The following is a 21098-nucleotide window of genomic DNA, read 5'->3' on the forward strand; positions in this document are numbered from 1 at the left end:
CTGAGTATTTGAGCTAGTGTTGATGAGGTGGTGACAGGTGCGGCTGATTAGTACTCTGGTGATTGTGAACGGGTGTGTGAGATGATTGGGCCTGACGAGGCTGAACTCTCCCTGACATCAGAATTGTGAGATAAATGTCGCAATTACCTTTTTATTTTTATTCAGTGGCAGTCACAAGCTTCCATACAGAGGTTTTTCAATAGAGATTAAATATTATCTCAGAATAGAGCTGAGATATTACAAGAATTTGATGAGGAATATTAGATGTTGCTCTCCATTTAATCTCACTGCTGTCTAGTGCTTTAAAGTGACAGTTCACCCAAAAATAAAAACTGTCATTATTTACTCACCTTCATGTCATTCCAAACCCATATGACTTTATGGTAACACTTTATTTTAAGGACCAATTCTCACTATTAACTAGATGCTTATTAGCATGCCTATTACTAGCATATTGGCTTTTTATTATTACTTATAGAGCACATATTAATGCCTTATTCTGCATGGCCATATTTTAGATCCCTTAATCCTATTCCATACCTAAATTTAACAACTACCTAACTATAAATAAGTAGCAAATTAATTCAATTCAATTCAAATTTATTTATATAGCGCTTTTCACAATACACATTGTTTCAAAGCAGCTTTACAGAAAATGCATGTGTCTACATTACAATTTAGAGTGATCTGCTATTTTAGGACTTGAAATTAGGACTTTATTGAGACAAAAGTTGGAGAATTGGTCTCCAAACTAAAGTGTGACCGACTTTTGTTTGTGGAACACAAAAGGAAAAATGTTGAAGACTGTGCCATTCGCTCATTTCTGTTGGGGACCGATGCTTTCAAGCTTCAAAAAAGGATCATAATCCAGCATGAAGTATCATTAAAGTAGACGATATGATCTGTGTGCTATTTTCCAAATCTTCTGAAGTATGGTAGTTTTGTGTGAAAAATAGACTGAAATTTAAGTTGTTATTCACTGATAATTTTCACTCCAGTGAGATGTTAACTGCGGATCGTCGAATCAGTGAGCTGTACTCAAAAACCAGCTGCTTACAGATGATTCTGAACCTTTTAGACTGGTTTTATGACACTGATCAACTGATTCTTTGGAAAAAACTGACTTAAAAGAATGATTCGTTCACAAATCAGAAATCGCTACCTCTCTCATTTCTTAAACCAGGGTGGATGCTAATGGTTTTCAGTAAATGATGCCTTAGATTTTTCAAGCAAAGCTGTCCTGTGGCTTTAGAAGATATTAGAAGTTGTGTGGACTACTTTAATGATAATTTAATGAAGCATTTTCATCCTTTTGGAAGATTTAAAACTCTGGTTCCCTATTGCAAGTGCAAGGGCATGAGTCTTTCTCCTTTTGTGTCCCATGGAAGAAAGAAAGTCATATGGGGTCAAAACGACATGAAGGTGAGTAAATGATGACAGATTTTTAATTTTTCTGTTAACTCTTCCTTTAACAGATATTTCTCCCTTTGTGTTGCAGTCACTCTGGCTTTGTTATCTACTTTCTTTGAGCCTAATAAACAAAGAGTGAGATTTTTTATTTTCTTCAAAGAATGAGGCCTCTTTTATCCTGCTCACGTATTCACAAGGAGTCTTGGTGCATGATGACAGCAGGCATGATGAACTTCTTTTGATGAAATGGATCGTCTCTCTGTGTTGTACACGTGACTCTCATTGTCCCTTGCCTCAGGTGGGAGATATACAACCCTTATCTATGACATCTATTTCAGCGCCGGGCTGAAAGAGTGCTTTTCCATTCCAGGCCTCTTTGCTTTACTGATGTAATTTACTGTGCAGGTAATTTATTAGGCAGAAGATTGTACTTTTCAAACACAGTGAGGCTGAAAGCCAGTGATAACTCTTTCCTTATGACTTCGCTAGTGTCATCTTCCAATGACATCTTTTTGTCAGAAGCTGCTAAGGTGCCCTCAGGTGCGAGAGGAGAACATTAAGGAGGAGACACCAAAGGTTGACCTTGCTTCAGTCGCTGTACTGTGATACAAAGTAAAGCTGCAAAGACTCTCTCCACTGTGTCTGCAAAAGAATTACTGCAAGATAGAAAAAAATCATTAATTGAATTGAGAATATGCAAATGACATATTATAAAGCAAAGATAAATTGATCTTCATAGTAAATAAGTTTGTGTAACGAATCCCACTGGAGGCGAGTTGTAGATGAACTAGGGGTGTAACGATTCACTCGTTTTCTCGATGCATCGATTACAAACCCTGACGATGCAATGCATCGATCTTGAAACATGGATTTTTGAATCGTGAATCGCCGATTTCGGACAGTAGGCCTAATCCATTTAAAACGCTAAGAATCGAATGAATCGCGATTTCTATAGCGATTCAATGCTTTCAAAATATATACACATTAAATTACTACAAGCACGAATTATTGGGGACCTTGAACAGTGTTTGTGCCTTGCATCTCTCCTTCACGTACTCCAGTATTTACCGCCTGTGACTGTCACAGGATTGCGCTCGCGCTCATGCAGCTTTATTCCATTTAATAAGAAAAAAAAACAAAAAAAAGACTTAAAACCATGACACTCACCATCAGCAGTACAGGAAATAACATCAATACATGCAAACTAACATGGCAACCAAGAGGGCTTAAAGGTCCCCTGAAATGCTTAGAAACACGCAGCGTTACTCTGACAAAACCAACCAATGAGAACATGACACATGGACAAGGGTAGCACATGACATGATCTCAACTGAAGACTCAGGCGTGGTGGCCATGACATGAAAAGGCTTTGGCTTGGCAGGCATGATGTGAGCAGACTCTGGCGTGGCGGTCGTGGCATTAATAAATCCTGACATGATGGTCGGGGCGTGGGATCACTCTGGTGTGGTGGGTACTGTAGGATTGCAGGGTTCCTCATCCCCATTTCCTACAGTAAAAGAGGAACCACTCAACAAAAGTGCAAAGTCAATATATTGAGCCAAAGTCCAGTTGGGAGTATGGAGAGGAAAAAAATGTCTTTAAATGCTACAGCATTAAAATCCACTTGATCACAAAGTCCACAGTAGTCCTCCACAAAATCTTCAATGGCCCGATCGCCTTGACAAAAGCAAAGAAGATTACAGTGCCCCTATTATTCTATTTGAAATGTTTATAATTTGGTTTTGGGAGTCCCCAGCAACAGGTTTACATGCATGCAAGGTCAAAAAACACTTTCATTTTCTTATAATATGCATTTAAATTCTCAACGACTCTCAAATGATTCGTTTGAAGATTCATATTTCAAAACCCCTCCTTTGCATAATGTAACTCTGCTCTGATTGGTCCGATGACCCAGTCTGTTGTGATTGGTCTACTGCGTACAGCACGTCAGAAAAGGAACGCCCATCACCAGTACTAGAATACGGCTTATCAATAATACATCCTATTATAATAATAATAATAATAATGATCCACTCTGTTATAAAAAGAATATAATGGTAACAATAATGGTATATGCATTAGCCGAACACAGACAGAGTACTGATAAAGCACTGCAGTTTGTAAACCAATGTATTGCTCCATCCTTTATCATGACTCCTAGTACAACAGACATTCTAAGTTAATCGACACATTTCTAGACTATATCAGGCCCACAGCTGATTAGCAGAACTATAACGTGACAACCGTTTTATGAATCCGCATTAAACTCGCGGAAATTGGAGAAGCAGTCGTCAGTGAAATGACGAGAACACAGCAAAAAGTTGTGATTATACTGCGAGTGGAGTGGCTGGCATCCCGGGGGCCTCAACGTTCTCAAACCATGTGGCCTCAGTGCTGTCCAGCCCGGAGGTCCTCCCTCCGTCAGCTGTACTGCCCATGATGGCGGTTAGTAAAGATTCTTCACAGCCTTATCCTTTGGAAGTGTTAATAAACCGAATTCACTTTCACAGCGCAGAGCACAGCGTCTTCTTGACATTACGTTATCCACACGAAAGAGCTACAGCGTTTGAAGTTTGTTTTCGCGGGATGTCCATGCAGAACATAGGTGGGCATTATGCAAATGTAAGAATTTGTGATGTGTGAAATTTGCAGAATGGGATTAAAATTTAAAATGACTAATTTCTTTTAAGAGACAACTTTATTTATGATGCACTTTCAGCTTTACAACTTTGCAGACTGTTTACATTCACATACAGCTGCATTACACACTGCATGAAATGTAATTTTCAAAAATCCATAATAGGGGCACTTTAAGTGCTGGGTTCATTTTTAAGGTAGTGTATTCTGTAATGAATCCCACTGGAGGAAAGTTGTAGATGAACCGAAATGCAGATTTATTCTATTTAATGAGTACAAAACAAAACTTAAAAAAAAAAACATAACTTGACAAGAATTGAAACCATGACACTCACCTTCAGCAGTAAGGACATAACATCAATACACACAAACTTCTTCTTCTTATGATGATGTTTAATGGCGGTTGGCAAACCAGCTTTTGGTGCATATTCCGCCACCTACTGGGATGGAGTGTGAGGCGCTGATATCAAGGGAAATGCTAATTCAAAAAAAAAAAAAACTTCTACCTATATTTTATTATATAAATGTGTTATTTTCAGAAAATTAATAAGAGCTTTATAACCTTTATGAGAACTGTTTAACACATTCTGTAATGTCATAGAATTAATGCCGTCAGATTTTAATTCCTCTTTTAACTGTATTCTTTCCCTTTCATATGCCCTACAGTTAATCAGCACATGCTCTACAGTTTCTGGAAGTCCACAATGATTACATTGACCAGATTCATGTCTTCCTATCATCTGGAGTGATTTATTAAGAGTAGAGTGTCCAATTCTCAATCGAGATATAACTGTATCATCCCTTCTATTACCATAAGCAGTTCTTACTTGTCCTACTTGTTTATTTATATTATACAAATGTCGCCCTTTGTTACCTTTATCCCATCTCTCTTGCCATATCTTTCTGACAGCTACTTTAATTAAACCTTTAATTTCAGATTTACTCAAGGGTATATGTATGTCAATATTTGTGTGCTTAAGAGCCTGTTTTACACACAAACTAACATGGCAAAGGTGCTTAAATACTTAGACAAAGGGAACACATGACAAAACCAACCAATAAGAACATGACACATGCAACCAAGGAACCAATCAGAACATAACACACGGACAAGGGCAGCACATGACATGATCACATGAGGAGCAAGGAAACACGTGACAAACAGGAACCATGACAGAGAATAACAAAATAACAAAACCCAAAAACCAGCGTGACAGTTTGCATGTCCACTGACTGATGCACATCCAAATTTGGGTATTGATTCTTTAGTTTTTGTGGAATTCTAAAGAGTAGGGTGAGCATCATGATTAACACTATGATAATCAATACTATGATAATGAGCAGTATAAATTACTTTATGATTACTAGTACTATGATAACCAACACTAAGATAACTGTTACACTGTCTTAACTAGTACTGTAATATTCAAGACTTCAATCATAACTAGCAGTATAAAGTAAACAAATGTATGATTAATAGTACAGCGATAACCAGCACTATGACAACTGACAGTATCATAACTAGCGTTGTAATAATGAGTACTATGAAAAAGTACAAATGCCTTTTATGATTACTAGCACTATGATAACTGACACTATTATAACTAGTACTATTATACAGTATAAGCAGTACTATGATAACTAGCAGTATAAACAACCTTACAATTACTAGAAGTATGATAATCAGCATAACTGACATTACTACAGTAGGACAATTGATACTATGATAACTTGCATTATAGACAACTTTATGATTACAATAAGTATGATAATCAGCAATATGATAACTGACATTATCATAACTAGCTCTGTGAGAATCAATACTATGATGACTAGCAGTATAAACAACTTTATGCTCACTAGCACTATGATAACCAGCACTAAGGTAGCCAATGTGATCATAACTAGCACTGTGGTAATCAATACAGTGATAGCAGAATAAACAACTTTATGATTGCTAGAAGTATCATAATCAGCAATATGATAGCTGACATTATCTTAACTAGTTTTATTATAATCAGTACTAAAACTATAAACAACTTCATAATTACTAGCACTATAAACATCACTATCATAATTGGATGATTACTAGCATGATAACCAGCACTATATTAATTGACACTATCATAACTAGCACTGTGATAATTTATACTATGATAACTAGCAGTATAAAAACCTTTGTTTACTAGAACAATGATAATTTACACTATCATAACTAGTACTATAGTAATCAGTACTATGATACCTAGCAGTATAAACATCCTTACAGTTACTAGAAGTATGATAATCAGCATAAATGACATCATAACTACTGTAGGATAATTATAGACAACTTTATTATTACTATGATTATCGTAACCAGCACTCTGATTTTACACTGTGATAACCAATGTTATGATACCCAGCAGTATGATAACCTACACAATTATTATTAGCACTATTACCAGAACTGAAATAGCTGACATACTGCCATAACCAACACTATGATAGTGTAACGCCCCTGTGGACTGTTTGTTGTGGTTTCTTCCCCTTGTGTTGGTTTAGCCCGTCTAATCATTATTTAATCACCGTCATTGTGCTCACCTGTCTGCCACTAATTAGCCACCATTTATTAGTTCCTGTCTGTTTGAGCTTGAGTGTCGGTTATTGTTAATGTTACCCCAAGTGTGTGTCTCACCTACCTGTACCTGCCTTGTTGTGTCTACAATAAATGTCATTATTGGAATCCTTGTCGTCCTCGTCGTCCTGCCTGCCCACACATCCGGAGCGTGACAGATAGCTAGCACTACAACCTGCTCTATTATCACTGATAGCAATGATCATGCTGGTTGTTGCGTTTGCGTTTCATGTATTTAGACGGTTGTGAAGTGGCTCACTGAAGCAGGCTGCATTTATTATTGTAATTAAGTATTGTATTGTTGACCAAATCTATGTTTGGATATAAGAACTATCATTATCCAAAGAATCCCAAAGAACTGTATTTAACTGCTTTTATGAGTTAGCACGATGTAAGTATTTGTCAGAAAAGAAACCACATGTGGGATTCCAGTCAGGGACCAATTTCACACCAGATGACTAAGTCTGGACAGTCTCTTGCTTAATAAAAACAGTAATTAGTTTCACTCTGTGGTTTTGTGTTTTCCCTGAGCTGTGGTCTATATGTTGATGAAAGGAGCTAGCCGATATATTGCAATTTGTCTATATTGCTAAGCACTATAAAATCTAATGAATATAATTATCACACAAAGATTACTTGCATCCGAACTAATAAAGCATAACCGGCAGAAAGTGCTTACTCAGAGATTTGCATCGGCTTGAAGTCATTTAAATACAGCCTTGCTTTCATTTCCTTGATTAGGTTGAAATAGAAGTCCTCATATTGTATATGCCATTTTTCTCATGGGTCTTGTCTTTGCTCTAACAGGACTAATAATGATGTGTGTTAAACCTGTTCAAGAGGAAATTGACAAAAGCCTCTAATTCTGCACAATGAATACATAGCAACCCAAGTGTAAACACAGCAAACAGAGAAAAATGAAGATAAATAACAGTCCCTCAAGTCCTTTATTTTGCACATTTGGATACTTAGAATGCATAAAATAGAGTGGGGAAAAAAACATGTTTTATGACAAAGTTTTGGATTTCTGCCTTAGATTTATGAGTGTAAGCTATTTTATTGTAAAACCCCAGAACTAAATTCAACCGCTTTAAGCTTTAAGCACATTAACATCTCTCTCTCTCTTTTTAACAGGTGGGGAATTACGAGTCCGGTATCCTGCAGATGAGGTACCCTGTCTGGCCACGTTATGGGACCTTCCTGGAGCCTGTGTCTGATAACCGTCACTTGACAGTGGCCACACTGGAGGAAAGGCCTTTTGTGATTGTAGAAGCTGTGGATCCTGTTATTGGCACCTGTCTCAGTAACACCGTCCCCTGCAGACGGCAGTCAAACAAGACAGAGACGTAAGTAATCGTGTTTTGGTCTTCACAATGCTTAAAGTTGAGCTAAAAAGCAAATTCTGAATCATTTACTCACCCAAACCTGTATGACTTTCTTTTGTGGAACACAAAATAAGATATTTTGAATAATGTTGTGGTCCAAACAAAATGAAATGAAAACATGAATTAAAGAATTACATTTAGATCACGCACACATTGCATAAGGTTGCCATTTGCGCGATGTTTTATTGCAGTGTAGAGCATTATAACCTATCACCTATATTTCTGTTGAGCTTATGAATGCAGTGTCTAATCAGAAGCGTTTAGATTAGTCAGCGCTAAAAAAAACTTTGGTTGAGTGCACACGTTTACTGACTGAATTCTGCACGCTCACGAATTCTCTCATCATAAACAAAGAAATGCAGAAAATATGTAATTAAGAGATTCATTTAGCAGCTTCAGTGATTATAATAGGAGTTTTTGCGTAACTTGCACTAGACTACTCAAAACACAAACAAATACAAAAACTGCACATGCAACACGTGTTGTCAAACTGATGAATGCATTCTTGCAGAATAAACATATTAATTTATTACATATACAGTATATATATATATATATACTGTAAATGTAAATATATGTAAATATATATACAGTATATATATAAAGTAGTGTATGTGCACCTTGCCAGAGCTAAGCTACAGCGGTCATTATCAGCCAACCACACAGCACAGTAAACTCCTGACAAGCATGCTTGAGCACTTTATCAGTAGATAATTAAGGAGACCTGGGCCCGTCTTAAGGGATAGAGTCTTTATCATATTACTGAACAGAATGAGAAAAGGTGACTGTCTTAACTGTTTTGTTGCTCTTCTGTTGGATATAATTCTGGTTGCAGATAATAATTCTGGTGTTGCTGTTATTTTGAGATGCCAGATCTTTGCAATAATGAATTAGATAAAACAATGTGAGACAGATGTCAACATGGAAAAAGGAAACAAAAGAAGCAAAAAAGGAAACAGAATGATAAAGGAAATTCATAATTTCACAAGGGGCGCCGGTAGCATGTGCAGAAAATGGTTAAAGTGACCACACTCTTCATGCAGTGCAGTTAGGGAGAAATTAAAAGTACAGGTGCTACTAACTTTATGTTTTTCAGTATGCAGCATTGGGAAGTCTGATTAATTTGAGTGATTAATCATAAAATTATTCATTTTACTTAAAATCTATCATGCTATCGGAGCAATTTGATAATTATATTATATTATATTATTATACTGTATTATATTATTGACTTCTAAAACCTCTTTTAGTTTATGCTTTATTCATCTGCCACAAAAAAATTATTTTTGTTACTTTATATTTTCTGCCCTTTATTTTTTTTTAGCAAAGATTGATATAGTATTGTAAATAATTGTGCATATACAGTACTGCAAAAGTCTTAGGTATTTTCACTAACAAAAAAAAAAGGTTTTAAGCCAGTTATTTTTGCTGTAGTGTGTCAGTAGGAAATATCAGTTTACATTTCCAAACATTTTGCCATTAACTGTAATAATCCAGTGAGATTTTTGTATGCAGAAGGAGCACAGCCAGTGCTCCACACAGAGATCTGATCTAACCATCATCCAGTCTGTCTGAAATGAAGAATCAGAAACTGAGACAGACTAAATCCAGAGGAACTGTGGCAACATCTCCAAAATGCTTGAAGAAACCTTCCTACAAAGCTACAGTACCTGAAAACCTGTGCACAAGTGAACCTAGGACAAAAGTTAATTGATAAATGAAATCTATTTATTGGTTGCACTTTATTTTACAGTACATGTACTTACATATACTTACAGTGTACCTACCTAAGAAAGTCCTGGTAATATAAGGCAACTATATGGGGTAGGGTTAGGTTTAGGGGAAGGTTCAGGGTTAGTACCTAGTTATTACCTAGTAATTGTAATTACTTTAATAAGTTCATAGTATGTACACGAGTAACAGGACTGTAAAATAAAGCATCCTCACTTTACAGCATTTTTACATTTAAGTGCCTAAAACCTTTCACAGCACTGTAGCTTTGCTGGTAGGTTTCTTCAAGTGTCCTGTAGACGTTGCCACAGTTCTTCTAAATTTAGTCTGTCTCCGTTTTTTTCTTAATTATTTTTTATTCATTGACAGCTTGTTGTAAAGCATTAGGATCAGTTGTCTGTTTTTGGTCCTTCACAACCTGGGAACTGCTTGCGTTCAGCTCTGGTGAAGATAACTGGATACTCACAGGACAGTGTCTCACCTCATGAGAACTGAGTGGTAATTAGCAGAGCTTATTAAAGCTGCGCTGGACTCAGCGGATGGTCTCAAACCCCTCACGCTCTGCCTCCCCTCTCCAAACACACACACACAGTTTTGTGGTAGGTCCATTAACATGTTATTTAAGAGTCATTCCCTCAAGATGTTCTACTCATTACTTTGAGGCCAAACCTCAAGAGCTCCCGGAAACAGCTGAACAAAACAAAGCAAATTAGCATGGATGGGAAATACTTACGAGATAATTTAACAGTGGCCGCAAAAAGTATTTGGACATTTACAATATACTTACACTATCTGAATGTCATTGCATTGCTGTCCAAATCTGTTTTAAAGGGGCTGGGCTGTTTGTGTTGTACTGTATGTCTGCTGATGCTGTGACTGATGTCAAACAAATAGTTCGTGTAGTATCGTGTGGGTGGGAGTTTAGTGTGACTCATTGCCTGTAATCTCCTTTATGCTACACACCATTAGTCAAGAGGTTACAGGGAAGGTTAGAGAGCGTAGAGTGTCATTAGAGCGCTCTGTATTTTGCATCTCTCTTCCTCTCTCTCCTTTTCTTTCTCTCCTTTATTCATGCTTTTTCCTTTATTAGTGCTGCTTTCGAAGGCATGTGTTTGAACAAAGTCATAAACTTTGGTAACTTTTCCTGCACTTTTTGCACTACAGAAATGAATGTTACCTCAAACCATCTAGCTTGTTGAGGAGAGCTGTGCTTAGACCAGAATATCACAGAGACTTAAGGTGGGACTCTTGATTTGGGCCAGAAAATCCTACCAGCCACCTTGCTGCGGCCTGGCAACCATTCAGAACACCCTAGTAACCACCCAGCAAACTGTTACAACGACCTGCACCCAGAAAACCATCGCAACCTCCTGCCAACACCTTAGCAACCATTCAGAGACACTAACAATTACTCAGAACACCCAGAACCACCTAGCAATGCTCTAGCAACCATTCAGAACACCCTAGTAACCACCCAGAAAACCATTGCAACCTCCTGCCAGCACCTTAGCAACCATTCAGAGACACTAACAATTACCCAGAACCACCTAGCAATGCTCTAGCAACCATTCAGAACACCCTAGTAACCACCGACCTGCACCCAGAAAACCATCGCAACCTCCTGCCAACACCTTAGCAACCATTCAGAGACACTAACAATTACCCAGAACCACCTAGCAATGCTCTAGCAACCATTCAGAACACCCTAGTAACCACCCAGAAAACCATTGCAACCTCCTGCCAGCACTGAAGGAACCATCCAGAACCTCCTGGAAACCACCTAGAAAACCCTAAGAACACCCTAGAGACCACCCAGAACACCATAGCAACCATATATATGTATATGTAGATGCCTCATTCGACAGCTCCAAGCACATAGAAGCGGCCGCCAATAGGCTTGTTCGAGATGCATAGGCGCTGCGCAGACCAATAAGCGTATGACATCAAAGTACCGCGAGAGCAGATGACTCTTTATGCTTTTGAGTTGCTCTCGCGGTACTTTGACGTCATAAGACACCTTTGGCCCAGACTCTGTTGCTATCTGAGAAGCCAAGCATAAGAATACTAATGTAAATTTGTTAACCGACAGTAAAACAATTTTAACCAATTAATCGCCAACTTTCGTTTGCTGCATGTTTAAAAAAAAGCGTAATGTTATAATGTACCAACATTACAAACATTATAGGCTATTTTAGTTCCCCTCACTCCACAAGAAATCCTTTAAATTGAACCGAATTCAGAATAGAACAAGAATGAAAAAAGTATATATATAATTTATTCATTTCTAATGAATAAATATAATTGCAGTATATAATATAATAATATAGGCCAATTCATTTAAAGCAAAACTAAAAGTAAAGTTGGGTTCACGTAGCCTACCTCTCTCATTCAGCACAAATCCAAATGTTTCCATGTTCGCAATGTATTTGAACCAAAAATATTATTTATTAGCTAAACTAGGCTTTGTACTTCACGCGCGTTCCAATATCAATGGAAAAAAATCATAACGAGCAAAATGGCAAAGCGTTAAATGGCACGGATTGTAATACAGACTATTTAAATTGACTAGTGTAACTTATGTTTGAGTGACTGTATTTTATTTTGATAATGAACAGGCTGTGCTGTTTGCAATGAATATATAGTGTGCGCATGAGGCACCGGCATGCTCAAACAACTGAAACATAAAACCTAGCAACCACCCATAACACCCTAGCAACCACCATTAACACCTTAGCAACTGTCCAGAACACTCAACCACCTAGCAATGCCTTTGCAATCACTCACATTTTCTTCAAGAAATGTTTTAATCCAGCTCTATACTGCTTATTTCACACATGCACGCATGCACGCACACACACACACACACACACACACGCACACACACACACACACACACAGGAGCGTTCATGCTTTCTTTATTGCCTGCAAGTCCGTGTTAAACCAATATGGAGGCCTGCTATTGTTTTCCAGGGTTGTAATTCTCGTTATGAATCCAGACTGAAGATCTGGCTGAAGGCTGTACTGTTTATTTTTCCTCAGGCATTGTGAAATGAACCAGAGCTCTGAAAACAAATAATGCTCAAGTGCAGAAAGCTGAGCCAAAATAATGCTCCTAAAAGCTCACATTTAAGCTCAAATCACAAGTGCTCGGGAAACATTTTAAGCGTATCGATTGCATTTCTCTGAGTAAATGAACCTATTGATGTATCAGTGAAAGTGTTTTGGATGGCTGTTCTGCCACACGTCTCACTAATGTGAACTGGATGGACATTTCTACTACTTCGGTAATGCATTAACCCACTCCCTGAAACTGATGCTCTTCCTCACTACAACAGCAAGAATCTGCACTTAATATTGATTTCTGTAATTACTTTCTGCTTTTTTAGAGGGAGGACAGGAAGGGGACGGGATTGGGAAATGTAGGAGTCCGACTCAAACTGTTTTCAAATTCTGCTGTTGCTTGTAATAACGAGAAAATTCATCTCTGATTTTTAAAGATCATGCAGCAGCCATCTTGCATTTCTTTAATAAAAAGGTGGTAAGACCTGTGCATACAGTAGACTTGCATGCGCCCCTTTAAATAATGAAATACTCGTCGGAATACAGCATTGTTTCACAATGTTTGTAAACTGTGGTTGATATGTTTTGATAAAGTATCTGTGATTAACTGTACATCAATAAATGACAACAATCCCATGCTATGAACACTGTCACTGATTTTTGAACGCGGAAATGTGAAGAAGGTACTGATCTCTATAAATTCTTTATTGGGCCTGTAGATCAGTGGATAAAAGGCCTGTCATGTCACGTACAAATTGGCCTATGTCTTTTTAACCATATAATATCTCTTATAATGGAAAAAAAACTTACTGTTTTTACCAGAAAATGATTGTTTTAATGAGATAATTATGTTGTTTAAACGACATATCTCGTTATAACGACATCCCTTACAGAAGTTAAGCATGGTTTTACTACAAATCACTGTTTGCGATGCTCGAAATATAGGAAGACAAATATGTGGGGGTTTATAGGAATGTATCTTTGAGAAGAGCTGAATGTCTTCAGAAATGTTTCGATGGAATTTTCTTTTCCTCTTACCTCCATATAATGCATATTAAAGTAAGCTGCTTCCCAAATGACGCACTATACACTATGCACTCACACACTATGTACTTATGCACTATGTACTCAACCATGTAGTGTATGAATTATATAAGGTTATTTTGTCATTCATAATCGGAGCCTGATAGCCCCTCCCCCTTCGCTACGTAATTAAAGCTGCGACAGTTGAGTGCATGAAGTGTGCAACATTCCACACTTTTGTTTTGGGGTATTTAAAGTGCACTTTTTCTTTTTGGAATTTGCAGTGTGAACGCACTACTCGTACTGTTTATACTAAAAAAAACGTCATAGAATAGTGCATAACGTAATTTGGGACGCACCTTCACAGTAGTGTTTAAGTCCATCTGCTGTTTTTGTTTTGTGCAGGTGTCTTACATGGCATAATTTCCCAAATCTAAAGTCAGACCATTCTGTTTTTGCTTTAAATCTTGAAATTATACAATCTAATTCAAATCAAAACAGAGGCAGACTTAAATAACATTCATTACGACTATTCAGTTTGTATGTAAATAACTGAGTAAATACCACAAGACGTCCCTTTCTTTAAGAACAAAGTGTCTGAGCAACAGTTTTATCCTGACGGCAGCATGTACAGTCTCTGTACAGTAACAGCTCTCATCCGATGTGAGCTCAGCCTAGTGATCCCGCACGCCACTTCTCTTCCATCTTTATTTGTTTGTGGTTAATTTGAGTTGGATTTGTTTTGGCCCGGCCCGGCTGTCCTTCCATCTGTCACAGCTGTGACGAAACACAAGGACCTGTCGTGATGCCCACTACCCATCCGCCCACTCATTGCTAACGTCACTCGTCCTCTCGCCACGTCTCATCATCAATGCTCCCATAATCTTCCCTTGTTTAGTTACTTGCCATTTTTAGGTTCTCCCAGAGGCCATTTTCTTGCGTTTTCATGTGTGCATTGATGCTATTTAGAGACCATAACCATAAAGGCTCCTACATTCAGAATGCAGTGTTATTCCCTGTCTGGCCGTAGAAAAGCACAAACAGCCTCCGTCACTGCCGTTAAACCGTGTGAATGGATTTATTGGAGCTGTCGTTAATCCCTCGTGATTGGATGTAAGTTTCGACTCGACATTCATAATCAAGGAAACAGGAAACAGGCCAAGACTGAGGAAGCAATGTAATGTTAATGAGGCACAGCCACCACTGAAAGGTTTTTCATTTCAGATATCTGCACAGAAATGGCCCTTTTTGTTTTTATTTGTTGACGGTGGCAAATGGATTGGCACTGAACATAATTACAAAACTAGTCTGAGTAACTAATGACAGAAGCAAATAGATTATATACAAGACCTTGTTCTTGTATTATGTCTGACCTATTTAAAACTTCTCGCGTACTACAAGCTGCACCTAAAGACTAAACATGCATGTCTAGGGTTGGTCTTAACATTCAGAGATATTTTAAAAGCATTCAGACTGTACAGATGAACCATGCTCATCTACATTGTGAAATTGCCTGTTACAGCTCATGTTCTTGTTTAAAAAGTATGTCAATATTTGCAGGGCTCAACAATAAGAATTACAGGGTCAGTCTCCCTGGAGTAACTTGAATGAAGGTTCATCATGGCCCATAAAACACCTCTTGTTGAACTGAAACCTCCAACCTTTTGGATATTTAACCACTAGACCACACCAGCCCAAAAAGAAACACTTGCAGTTCTCCATTCATCCATTATTGGTGGTGCTCGTTTCATTGATTCATTGTGTGGTGGGGAGATGGCGTGTTACTTTTCTAAGAAATCAGACTTATAATTTTGTGGAGATTCGTTGAGATAGATCTGTTACGTATTGCTTGGTGTGCTTGTGCTTCTTGAGATTTAGATTCAGATTTGTGATTTGCGAAACGGATCGTTTACACCTCTTTGCAAACCAGTTTGACAAATTTAAAGGAACCAAACTGATAAAAAAATTTTTTTGCAAACTGAATACCGCTAGGACTGATCAGGAGAGATTATGTCAGATTTTTCTGGACTTTGCCGTTTCAAATATAACAAAAGGCTCTGGAGAAATGTATCAGAGTAAAATAATCAATTTTCTGTTTAATATGCAGTACAGTAAAAGTAGAAGTCAACAGAAGTATATATACTTATATACTTACTTTTTTACCATACATCACTGGTCCTTGTAGGTTTGGATTTAAAATTCTTGTGAATACTGCCATTGAAAATTACAGTTCTAGGTTAATGACGTCTAAATGCGAAGAGAAAACTTCCAACTGATTTTTTCTTTTTGTACAGTTTCGGTATTGTTATCAAACTTAATAAAGTTCCCGTTGTGTTCCCACAGGATAGTCGGACACACTGAGCCTTACACCAAACTATGCTGCAAAGGCTTCTGCATAGACATCCTGAAAAAGCTCTCTCGCAACATCAAGTTCTCCTACGACCTCTACCTGGTCACCAACGGCAAACATGGCAAGCTGGTACGAGGGATCTGGAACGGTATGATCGGAGAGGTGAGAAAACTAGGCTTCACAAAACAAAATTCACCCAATTTACTTTCTTAATACACATTGCTTAATACACATTGCTTATTTTAAAGGATTCAATGGGCTTCTGCATAATCTAACATATAATTATCAATGTCAACATTCCCACACCCTCTCATTTTTCAACTCCTCTCCTCAAACAACCAGTCATTTCAATGACCATTTTTCACCATCCAATCAATTCTTGATGGATAAAATCAAGTGCCATTCTACATTTTGTTAAATAAAATACTTCATTGTACGTATAGTAAGTAAAATGGGTTGCAAATGCTTTAAATGTTTTTCATATAAAGCTATTATTTTGATATGGCAGATTCTAATGCAAACTAGTTCTACAACATCTTTAGCATCTGTGATGTCAAGCTAAACAAGAAAACAAAACCTAAATGTATATGAGAGAAACACTGTTGACTCCAGAATGGCTCTAAAAGCTTGTTCATTCCAGCGGACGTGACTGGCATTGAAATGACACAAACAACCTTGTAAATAAACATCTCTATCAAGTAAGTCGACGTCTGATGCACAGCGGCATCTAAAGAGTTCCAGACTGTGACTTGTGCTCCTGCTTTGTCCTGTAGTTTTTCTTTTTTCTTCTGGGATGCAGAAAAACTATTGTGCTCATTCGGGCATTATGCATGGTGTGGGTTAACCAGAGAGAGAGAGCCTGGACTGTAAATCTGCAAACACACGCGCACACACACACTCCCATAGTGATTACTGGACTAGCACAGCCACAACAAACATGCTTACGGATTTTAAAGCCACAATTCACCTAAAAATTAAAATGTCCAAACCCATATGACTTGCTTTCTGCTGTAGATGTCTAGATAGTTTTTAATTAACCTCTATTGCGTAATCTTTTATATATATATATATATACACACACACACACACACACATACATAGAAAAAAATATCAATTTTCACTCAGAAATTGCAATTTTACTATTAATTAAAAACAGCAAGTGACATTCAATTAAACATGAATGCAGAACTGAAACTCATTTTTTTTTACAGTGTGTATATATATTTGCATCTATCCTCTCAGGTGTTTTATAAGCGAGCGGACATGGCCATTGGCTCTCTGACCATAAATGAGGAGCGCTCGGAAATCATTGACTTCTCTGTGCCGTTTGTGGAGACTGGCATCAGTGTGATGGTGGCCAGGAGCAATGGAACCGTGTCTCCGTCAGCCTTCCTGGGTAAGAAATACAAAAAAACAGCACAGCTGATCATGTTTTTACAGCTAAATCATATAGCAGTGGAGTATGTACAGTATAACTGAAATCCATTTTTATCCGACATTTTCTGTGAAGAAATTATTTCGAAATCTCACATTAATGTGATTAAAAATGAGATCAACAGCTAAAGAATCGTGCCTAATTGTGTGTTATTTTAATATTATTAATATACTATTATATTATTTATTTATAATTTATTTTTATATTTTAAGTTTTTATTTTAATTTTAGTGTAAATTTAGTGTTTTTGTTTTTTTTTATTTCTATTTATCTTTAATTTATTTTTATTTCGGAATTTACTAATTTTTGTACTTCACCAAACTTACATTATTTTAGTTGCTTGCCAAGGCAACATTAACATTACTTATTTTCTTTCAAGTTTTTAATCCTTAAAATATTTCCTTGTTATCAGTTTTAGTTAATAAGACTAAATGAGACTACAACAGTGTTGGTTTGTGAATCTTAAATCCTATGTTGACACTATTTCATTTTCACTGATGTGGCTGGTTAGTCATCCCATAAATCCTTTTGCACATTTTTCCATTATACTGCAAACAATAAACTTTCCCAGAACCCAGAATTCATAGTAAAATACAATAGCATACTGTCATTTCATAAAGCAAGATGTAGTTATAAATATTTACAGTGCAGTCTCGTGTTTGTTCCTCTTGTTTAATGGCATATGAATCGTGTTGACTTTAATTTGCACCTCATTTTGCACGCATCATATACAAATTTAAAAAGGTTTCACAGTCCTACTAGAATAAAAACCCTGCCATTTGGGAATAACGTCATTTGCTTCGTCTGTGTTTGTCGTGTCGTCTCTCTCTCTCTCTCTCTCTCCCTCTTTCAGAACCCTACAGCCCAGCGGTGTGGGTGATGATGTTTGTCATGTGTCTTACAGTCGTGGCAGTGACTGTGTTCGTGTTCGAATACTTTAGTCCTGTGGGCTACAACCGCAGCCTGGTCAGTGCCAAAGGTCAGTGTTCACCGCCTCTGCTAACACTTCAGGAACTGTGACAGATGTCAGGAACAGTGGCAACCTGAAACTCTGTTCATCAAACATGACAGGTTTGACAGAACATAAGCTAGGAGAAAAGAGAATTCATATATTAGAGGAACAGTTTATTGCACAGAGCTTGTGCTTTCATAGCTCAGGTAAATTCATTGAGCTCTAATTTATATTTACTTAACTTAATCTCATGTTTTGTTTTTTTCATGAATTCCTTTGGTGAAATAAATATAGACACAAATGACATTTCAGTAGGTAGATAAGAGTAAGAGATCATTTGGTTTTGGAAGAGCTTGATGAGAAATGTTTGAGTTCATATTGAGAAATCTGACTTTTGATTGCAGACTTCGGAATATAAGCACAGTTTGAGATCATCGCTGTGTAGGAGAAGCAACTGAGATATTAAGGAAGATATTAATATTATGGAAGGTCGCTGTCTTTCCTATCTATCTGAACAACAAAAATCAAAATGCATATCTCACAGATACAAGATTTCTCAAAATACGACATATCTCATTTATGTCAGTGACCTTGAAAATATTCAAAATAATGTTCTATTATTATTAAAAAAAAATGGTTATTATTATTCACCTGAGTAGTTTTACTAAAATTCTAAAAAATAAATGGATGCATTTATAAAAAAAATACATTTTATTTGAGTGTTGATTATTTTATCTAAAAATAAATATCAATTGAATTTAATAGTTTGCTGTTAATTATTACCTTTAGTATTACAGTAGTGTGCAGTAATAGGGCTCCCTGTATAGTTTATAGTATTAGCTGAGATTTTTCGGAACTTTTTTTATCCTTAATTTTTTTTTTATTATAATTTAATTTATTTAAAGACAGAGCAAAAATATGTTAAGTAAACCACTGTTTAATAATAATAAAAAATAATTAATTAATTTCTATTTTGTTTTCCCTGTTGCTGTACCAAAAAATGTACTGAACTGTGACTTCGAAACCTAATATTCATAAAAATAAATTTACAACCAAGAGTGATGGCAAAAAAACCTGATCAACTTCAATATTCTCCATTTCAGATCCAGGTGGGCCGACGTTCACCATTGGGAAGTCGGTCTGGCTGCTGTGGGGGATCGTCTTCAACAACTCAGTGCCCATTGAAAACCCCAAAGGCACCACCAGTAAGATCATGGTGCTGGTGTGGGCTTTCTTTGCCGTGATCTTCCTGGCCAGCTACACAGCCAACCTGGCAGCCTTCATGATCCAGGAGCAGTACATCGACACTGTTTCTGGACTGAGTGACAAGAAGGTAAAAGCTGCCAGCGTCTCTCTTAGCCAAATGGCCATTCCAGGGCACGGGTTTTAATTAAAGCCGTCACTCTGTGGAACTACAAGAGGGTTTCGTGCTGATAATACACATACATAATGAATATGTACACTTTCATGATGAAATACGGTGATTAGAGTACTAATCACTAATATGTGTTATAGAAACTAAGACGTTTATAGAAGCATTAAAACTGTTTTAAATGCTGGCAACCTGATACAATACTTAGAGGTGTAAGTATGATGCCAAAGGTTTTTTTTAATATCTTTCTATAGGCTTGTGTTGTTAATCATGCACTGTAAACTGGGTATTGTTTTAGCCATACTGATGGCTGGTAAAAATAATTAAGGATTTCATTGCTTTAGCATGAAATGTGTCTACTAATAAATTGCATGTTAGCCTAAGCTGCCTAGTTAACTAGTTATCCTATTTAGACAACTCTGTGACACTGTTTTATCGGTTGTGTACGGACACATCAAGGTGAAGTGATTTACAATGATACTGAAAGCTGTTACAACTGCGAGCTTCAGAGGGAAACTGTTAAAGAGCAATTTTGAAGACAAAGTGAGACTTCACGCCACAAGACTGTCATTAAAGAGCCACACAGGTTGACTACCAGGGAATTAGACACTGACAGCAAGATGTTTTTGTATGCGTTTGGATTCAGGAGTGTGCCTGGGAGGCATTACACAAAGAATGCCTGAAGGGCAAAATAGCCAGAGGGCAAGAATATCATGTAGAGATGACTGTCGCTTTCAAACAGCGCAAACTTTGATAGCTGCAGTTTAGTGCACTTGTATTTGTAGCAACATTTTTAAAATTTATATACTACATTGTTGGCTTATTTTTAGCGTAACAAACATAAAGATGATAAAACACAAATTTAATTTTAAAAATATACCGGGAAAATTAAAAAACAAAGTACAACAAAGAAAAGTTTTTTTAAAGTTCTTTGTTAAGTAACAAAACAGAATCTGTAAAATAATGTAATGTAATGAAAAATAATAATTATAAAAACAATTGTATTTATTAATTATTTTGCATTTTTATATTAAAATTATATATATTTTTTTAAATAGGAGAAATGGAGTGAACATTATATTAAATATGATAAATTACCTCACAGGCTTTATATATATATATATATA

The 21098-nt window shown here is 36.8% G+C and overlaps 1 protein-coding gene across 2 annotated transcripts in view; it reads left to right on the plus strand.

Moving 5' to 3' along the window:
• Positions 1-21098, plus strand: part of LOC107728554 (glutamate receptor ionotropic, NMDA 2C-like) — a 72005-nt gene that overhangs the window by 45910 nt on the left and 4997 nt on the right. For both annotated transcript variants that reach the window (XM_016538759.1, XM_016538769.1), the window contains exons 6-10: positions 7799-8010; positions 16207-16375; positions 17456-17609; positions 18501-18626; positions 19703-19932. In XM_016538759.1, the coding sequence (XP_016394245.1) occupies positions 7799-8010; positions 16207-16375; positions 17456-17609; positions 18501-18626; positions 19703-19932 (891 nt within the window). The remainder of the gene's footprint in view (positions 1-7798; positions 8011-16206; positions 16376-17455; positions 17610-18500; positions 18627-19702; positions 19933-21098) is intronic.

The sequence above is a fragment of the Sinocyclocheilus rhinocerous genome, unplaced genomic scaffold (assembly GCF_001515625.1).
Source record: "Sinocyclocheilus rhinocerous isolate Xijiao unplaced genomic scaffold, SAMN03320098_v1.1 scaffold463, whole genome shotgun sequence".
Taxonomy (NCBI): Eukaryota; Metazoa; Chordata; class Actinopteri; order Cypriniformes; family Cyprinidae; genus Sinocyclocheilus; species Sinocyclocheilus rhinocerous.